Here is a 7,774-nt window from a genome sequence, read left to right as displayed (position 1 = left end):
CCAGATAATTCAACATTGAGAAGTAAATGTAGGGTAGGTGAATGTTATCTTGTTTTTTTTTTTACATATATCAAAGTCTGTAATGTGCATGATACCACAATGACGTAATGGTCGTTGTTTTTGTGTTGTTTTAGTTTTTTTCATATTGATCTAACGCTACGCTATACAAAGTCAGCTCTAAGTATTTGCTGTCTCCCGCAGTGAGGAAGCCTGCCGGTCTCAATGATGGGTGGGCTGCTGCCAGGGGGCGCTGTTGTTAAAGCCTGGGAGAGCGGCGGCTCTCTCACGCTCTCTCACGCTCTCTCACGCTCTCTCACGCTCTCTCACGCTCTCTCAGCTCTCCAGAGCCGCGGCCTGCCTCCTTCATGATCACCATCTACTGAGCGGCAACAAGACCTGCAAGAAAACAAATTCACAGCAGAGTTTCAGTTAAACTGCAGAGCGTTGAAAATATCAATGCCTCTCCCAGACGTGCTTCCACAAGCCAGAAATGAACACTCAGGCAGGGCAGGGGCGCCCAATTCAATGAAAGCATTCCAAACCTGGCTGGGACACAGGGCTGCAGTGAGAGAGACACACACAACACCAGGATGGAATGGAAGAAGCTGGTTTGATTCTCCTGTGGGCTGGGCATGCAGCTTACAGCAGAGCATGCAGTGAGAACAGTGCAACACGCGCAGGACTGCATCGCCCGATTAATACAGACCAGCAGGGTATCTGTACAGATCTCCAGAAGCAGGCTCTGTTAATTACTGAACCAGCACTGCAGCAAAGGGCTTTCCACTGCGAGAGGAGCACCACGGCTGTACACTGCTGTTATGCTGTCTGTATTTTTGAAAGCTACTTCAGTAAAATGGCTGTGTATGAGATGCTGTTATCTCGAGGGCTATTATCCTCTGAAATCCTCACAGCGCAGGCAGATTGTATCGTCAGTATCTTCTAGATAATTATACACTGCCTCCGCTCTCACCACTACAGCACACTGCCTCCCTCCCAGCCCCTCCGCTCTCCCCACTACACCACACTGCCTCCCTCCCAGCCCCTCCGCTCTCACCACTACACCACACTGCCTCCCTCCCAGCCCCTCCGCTCTCACCACTAGACCACACTGCCTCCCTCCCAGCCCCTCCGCTCTCACCACTACACCACACTGCCTCCCTCCCAGCCCCTCCGCTCTCACCACTAGACCACACTGCCTCCCTCCCAGCCCCTCCGCTCTCACCACTACACCACACTGCCTCCCTCCCAGCCCCTCCACTCTCTCCACTACACCACACTGCCTCCCTCCCAGCCCCTCCGCTCTCACCACTAGACCACACTGCCTCCCTCCCAGCCCCTCCGCTCTCACCACTACACCACACTGCCTCCCTCCCAGCCCCTCCACTCTCTCCACTACACCACACTGCCTCCCTCCCAGCCCCTCCACTCTCTCCACTACACCACACTGCCTCCCTCCCAGCCCCTCCGCTCTCACCACTACACCACACTGCCTCCCTCCCAGCCCCTCCGCTCTCACCACTACAGCACACTGCCTCCCTCCCAGCCCCTCCGCTCTCTCCACTACACCACACTGCCTCCCTCCCAGCCCCTCCGCTCTCTCCACTACACCACACTGCCTCCCTCCCAGCCCCTCCGCTCTCACCACTACACCACACTGCCTCCCTCCCAGCCCCTCCGCTCTCACCACTAGACCACACTGCCTCCCTCCCAGCCCCTCCGCTCTCTCCACTAGACCACACTGCCTCCCTCCCAGCCCCTCCGCTCTCTCCACTACACCACACTGCCTCCCTCCCAGCCCCTCCGCTCTCTCCACTACACCACACTGCCTCCCTCCCAGCCCCTCCGCTCTCACCACTACACCACACTGCCTCCCTCCCAGCCCCTCCGCTCTCTCCACTACACCACACTGCCTCCCTCCCAGCCCCTCCGCTCTCAGCCCCTCCGCTCTCCCCACTACACCACACTGCCTCCCTCCCAGCCCCTCCGCTCTCACCAGAGAGAGAGAGAGAGAGAGAGAGAGAGAGAGAGAGAATCAGGGCTGATCTGGAATCCTGGCACCAGCGCCTCACAGCACCCCCTTGTGCACGGGCTGTGCAATGTCAGCATGTTTAAGCGCTAACTCATCCTGCTTCATACCTTGCTTTCTGTTAAGCATTTCCATTATCTGTGGAGACAAAGAAAAAGAAATCAAACACAAATGATTCCTCACTCCGACACCTTGTACATTCCTCTCATTCTACCCATCACTGTGTTCTGGGCTGGGTGTCAGAGAGCTGCAGTGATGGAGCCCCATCACTGTGTTCTGGGCTGCGTGTCAGAGAGCTGCAGTGATGGAGCCCCATCATTGTGTTCTAGGCTGCGTGTCAGAGAGCTGCAGTGATGGAGCCCCATCACTGTGTTCTGGGCTGTGTGTCAGAGAGCTGCAGTGATGGAGCCCCATCATTGTGTTCTAGGCTGCGTGTCAGAGAGCTGCAGTGATGGAGCCCCATCATTGTGTTCTGGGCTGGGTGTCAGAGAGCTGCAGTGATGGAGCCCCATCACTGTGTTCTCGGCTGGGTGTCAGAGAGCTGCAGTGATGGAGCCCATCATTGTGTTCTGGGCTGCGTGTCAGAGAGCTGCAGTGATGGAGCCCCATCATTGTGTTCTGGGCTGTGTGTCAGAGAGCTGCAGTGATGGAGCCCCATCATTGTGTTCTAGGCTGCGTGTCAGAGAGCTGCAGTGATGGAGCCCCATCATTGTGTTCTGGGCTGCTTGTCAGAGAGCTGCAGTGATGGAGCCCCATCATTGTGTTCTGGGCTGGGTGTCAGAGAGCTGCAGTGATGGAGCCCCATCACTGTGTTCTGGGCTGGGTGTCAGAGAGCTGCAGTGATGGAGCCCCATCATTGTGTTCTGGGCTGTGTGTCAGAGAGCTGCAGTGATGGAGCCCCATCACTGTGTTCTGGGCTGGGTGTCAGAGAGCTGCAGTGATGGAGCCCCATCATTGTGTTCTGGGCTGGGTGTCAGAGAGCTGCAGTGATGGAGCCCCATCATTGTGTTCTGGGCTGGGTGTCAGAGAGCTGCAGTGATGGAGCCCCATCACTGTGTTCTGGGCTGGGACCTGTCCCTGTCTGCACCCTGCTCTCTCTCACCCCTATCCAGACAGCTCCTCTCTGTGAGCCTGCAATCACAAAAGCTGCTCAAAGGAACATTTAATGAGCAATTAGGAAAGTGTCATGCGTCAGGCAGGCCTGTTAATTGCATGAACTTCAAACATAAAAGGCTGCTGACCTACATTCAGCAGGCAGGAGAGACAGCTCCTTCAGTGCAGCCGCTGCAAACCCAACCCTGAGAAATATGTTATCCTGAATGTCATCCACTAACCACATGCCCAGGAACAATTCTTAGTGCCCTGTTTCCATTTGCTTTTACAGGTGAGGCCTCTGGCCTGATTGAAGTGAATTGGACCCGGTGCTGGTACCCACCCTTGGTGTCGGCCAGCAGCTCGTCTGGCAGCAAGCTGTTCTGCCGGTTCCCCAGGACGAAGGCGAGGAAGGAGAGGATGAGCGCGTCCAGGATCCCCATGATAGCCAGGATGTAGGCCCAGCGCATGGAGCACGCCCCCAGGGTGTACTTGTCTGTGCGCTCGCCACACATGCGCCTCACCTCGTCAGAGTCCCAGCCATCAGGGAAGATCAGACAGCCCAGCACCAGACAGGCCGCTGTGAGGAGGGAGAGGGGGAGAGAGGGGGGGGGGAGGGTGTGAGAGGGAGAGAGGAGAGGGAGAGAGAGGGAGAGGAGGGAGACAGGAGAGAGAGAGGGGGAGAGAGAGAGGGAGAGAGATGGGAGAGGGGAAGGGGAGAGAAAGAGAGCGAGAGAGGGGGGTGTGACAGGGAAAGGGGGGAGAGGGAGAGAGAGAGGGAGAGAGAGAGGGAGGAGAGAGACGGAAAGGGAGAGAGGAGAGAAAGAGATGAGAGGAAGAGAGAGAGAGGGGGAGATGGAGAGAGAGAGGGGTGTGAGAGACAGGAGAGAGGGAGGGGGATGGAGAGGGAGAGAGGGGACAGAGAGAGAGATGGGAGAGGGAAAGGGGAGAGAAAGAGAGCGAGGGAGGGGGAGAAGGAGAGAGAGCAAGAGAGGGGGGGTGTGAGCGGGAAAGGGGGGAGAGGGAGAGAGAGGGGAGAGGGATGGAGAGAGGGAGAGAGAGGAGTGTGAGCATAGGCGTGATTTACACGGGGACTCTGGGGACATAGCGTGTACTATCATATACTGTGTTTTATTGCATTGCAGTGCTGTATTCAGCACCATGGCCAGCTCCAGCTCCTGCCTGCATGGCTGCTCACGGGGCCCACCCTGCAGACTGACAAAAGGAGAGGCATTGCTCTCGGGGCAGCCCCAGAGAAACTCTCACTCTCACACATTTACTAGCTGGGAATGCAGCAGTTAATGAACCTGACAAAACAGGAGGCGAAACCTGACAGGCACACACGCACGCAAAACAGTGCGTGCATGTGTGCGTGTGTGTGTGTGTATGTGTGTGTGTGTGTGTGTGTGTGTGCATGTGTGTGTGTGTGTATGTGTGTGTGTGTGTATGTGTGTGAGTGTGTGTGTGTGTGTGTGTGTGTGTGTGTTTATAACTGTCTGAGCTGTCAGGAGGGGGGTGCTCTACCCCAGGAGTCACAGGTCAGAGAGTTCACACCCTGGAGGTTAGAGCCTGCCCAGGCTCCTGTGGCTTAACTCATTCCCAATCACACAGCATTCAGTCCAGGCTTTAATGAACTGTGCGCCCCTCAATCACTGAGAACCCCTTCTCTCTTCCTAACACACCGCAGTCAATCAGGACCATCTCACTAGGCATCTAACTGAGATCTGCTCTTGCAGCACACAGTCTCCCGGTAACAATGTGGTAAAGCACAGTAAAGCACGCGTAGGGCAGCGAGCACAGCCCCAGGAGTGAGCGCACAAACGCAGGGCAGCGAGCACAGCCCCAGGAGCGAGCGCACACACGCAGGGCAGCGAGCACAGCCCCAGGAGCGAGCGCACACACGCAGGGCAGCGAGCACAGCCCCAGGAGTGAGCGCACACACGCAGGGCAGCGAGCACAGCCCCAGGAGCGAGCGCACACACGCAGGGCAGCGAGCACAGCCCCAGGAGTGAGCGCACACACGCAGGGCAGCGAGCACAGCCCCAGGGGCGAGCGCGCACACGCAGGGCAGCGAGCACAGCCCCAGGGGCGAGCGCGCACACGCAGGGCAGCGAGCACAGCCCCAGGGGCGAGCGCGCACACGCAGGGCAGCGAGCACAGCCCCAGGAGGGAGCGCGCACACGCAGGGCAGCGAGCACAGCCCCAGGGGCGAGCACGCACACGCAGGGCAGCGAGCACAGCCCCAGGGGCGAGCGCGCACACGCAGGGCAGCGAGCACAGCCCCAGGAGTGAGCGCGCACACGCAGGGCAGCGAGCACAGCCCCAGGAGCGAGCGCGCACACGCAGGGCAGCGAGCACAGCCCCAGGGGCGAGCGCACACACGCAGGGCAGCGAGCACAGCCCCAGGAGCGAGCGCACACACGCAGGGCAGGGAGCACAGCCCCAGGAGTGAGCGCACACACGCAGGGCAGCGAGCACAGCCCCAGGAGGGAGCACACACACGCAGGGCAGCGAGCACAGCCCCAGGGGCGAGCGCGCACACGCAGGGCAGCGAGCACAGCCCCAGGAGGGAGCGCGCACACGCAGGGCAGCGAGCACAGCCCCAGGAGCAAGCACACACGCAGGGGGCAGCAGTGTGAAAGCTGAACACAGAGCTCAGTTACTTACTATACCACTGACTGATGGAAATGGATCCAATTTAAATAGCTTCCCCAGAGAGACCAGGGCGATCTGAATTACTGTTGACCTTATCAGCTATGCAGAGTGGCCCGGAGAGAGCAGGGGGGCAAATCAATGAGGGGGCCGGGGGCAGGGCAGTTCAACAGCAGAAATGTCTCACAGTAAGCTCTTCACAAGATTTGACTCTCAGTCTCAAAGGGAGAAGGGAGGCTGCTCAGGTCTCACCTCTCTCTGCCAGCCAGCAGGGGGCACTGCACTGTCAGAGGGCTTGAAGAGTGACAGACACAAACTGAACAGGAATACTTTGCACGAGCCCTTGCTGTAGGTTACTTAATACAACTACTACTACTAACAGTAATAATAAGACTTCTCTGGTCTGTGTTTAGGGTTTTGTATGTTTATTGTTCTTTCTCATACATTGTAATTGCTTTGGCAAAACGTGTTTATTCCGGTCATGCCAATAAAGCTTATTGTCCTGCCAAGCTCAGCTCAGCGTACAGGATTGATATCTCTGTCCTGACAGGCTCAGCTCAGCGTGCAGGATTGATATCTCTGTCCTGACAGGCTCAGCTCAGCGTGCAGGATTGATATCTCTGTCCTGACAGGCTCAGCTCAGCGTGCAGGATTGATATCTCTGTCCTGACAGGCTCAGCTCAGCGTGCAGGATTGATATCTCTGTCCTGACAGGCTCAGCTCAGCGTGCAGGATTGATATCTCTGTCCTGACAGGCTCAGCTCAGCGTGCAGGATTGATATCTCTGTCCTGACAGGCTCAGCTCAGCGTGCAGGATTGATATCTCTGTCCTGACAGGCTCAGCTCAGCGTGCAGGATTGATATCTCTGTCCTGACAGGCTCAGCTCAGTGTGCAGGATTGATATCTCTGTCCTGACAGGCTCAGCTCAGCGTGCAGGATTGATATCTCTGTCCTGACAGGCTCAGCTCAGCGTGCAGGATTGATATCTCTGTCCTGACAGGCTCAGCTCAGCGTGCAGGATTGATATCTCTGTCCTGACAGGCTCAGCTCAGCGTGCAGGATTGATATCTCTGTCCTGACAGGCTCAGCTCAGTGTGCAGGATTGATATCTCTGTCCTGACAGGCTCAGCTCAGCGTGCAGGACATGCACTCTGCAAACCAAGAGCCCTGCCAAGCAAGTGGCCTCAAGAAACAACAAGAGGAATGCAAACACTGTGATATACCAATACTGTCTGAACATTGTATTGAAATCTATGATTACAACACTGAGTGAATATGGAGTGAGCGTCTATGATTACAATACAGAGTGAATACAGAGTTAGCGTCTATGATTACAATACAGAGTGAATATGGAGTGAGCATCTATGATTACAATACAGAGTGAGCGTCTATGATTGCAATACAGAGTGAATATGGAGTGAGCGTCTATGATTACAATACTGAGTGAATATGGAGTGAGCGTCTATGATTACAATACAGAGTGAATATGGAGTGAGTGTCTATGATTACAATACAGAGTGAATACAGAGTGAGCGTCTATGATTACAATACAGAGTGAATATGGAGTGAGCGTCTATGATTACAATACAGAGTGAATACAGAGTGAGCGTCTATGATTACAATACAGAGAGAATATGGAGTGAGCGTCTATGATTACAATACAGAGTGAATATGGAGTGAGCATCTATGATTACAATACAGAGTGAATATGGAGTGAGCGTCTATGATTACAATACAGAGTGAATATGGAGTGAGCGTCTATGATTACAATACAGAGTGAATACAGAGTGAGCGTCTATGATTACAATACAGAGAGAATATGGAGTGAGCGTCTATGATTACAATACAGAGTGAATATGGAGTGAGCGTCTATGATTACAATACAGAGTGAATATGGAGTGAGCGTCTATGATTACAATACAGAGTGAATATGGAGTGAGCGTCTATGATTACAATACTGAGTGAATATGGAGTGAGCGTCTATGATTACAATACAGAGTGAA

At 55.2% G+C, this 7,774-nt stretch overlaps 1 protein-coding gene across 2 annotated transcripts in view; it reads right to left on the bottom strand.

Moving 5' to 3' along the window:
- Positions 1–265: 265 nt before the first annotated feature.
- LOC117415543 (LHFPL tetraspan subfamily member 3 protein-like) overlaps positions 266–7,774 on the bottom strand; it is a 39,908-nt gene continuing 32,399 nt past the window's right edge. The window contains exons 2-4 of one of the 2 annotated variants that reach the window (XM_034026040.3): positions 3,462–3,698; positions 2,137–2,164; positions 266–396 (exon numbers count right to left, since the gene is read on the bottom strand). In XM_034026040.3, the coding sequence (XP_033881931.1) occupies positions 2,148–2,164; positions 3,462–3,698 (254 nt within the window). In that variant the 3' untranslated portion in view covers positions 266–396; positions 2,137–2,147. The remainder of the gene's footprint in view (positions 397–2,136; positions 2,165–3,461; positions 3,699–7,774) is intronic. The other variant, XM_034026039.3, reaches the window with a different exon arrangement.

Source organism: Acipenser ruthenus, chromosome 7 (genome assembly GCF_902713425.1).
Source record: "Acipenser ruthenus chromosome 7, fAciRut3.2 maternal haplotype, whole genome shotgun sequence".
NCBI lineage: Eukaryota > Metazoa > Chordata > Actinopteri > Acipenseriformes > Acipenseridae > Acipenser > Acipenser ruthenus.
Note: the sequence above shows the minus strand (reverse complement) of the source record. Positions and strands in the feature narration are given on the sequence as shown.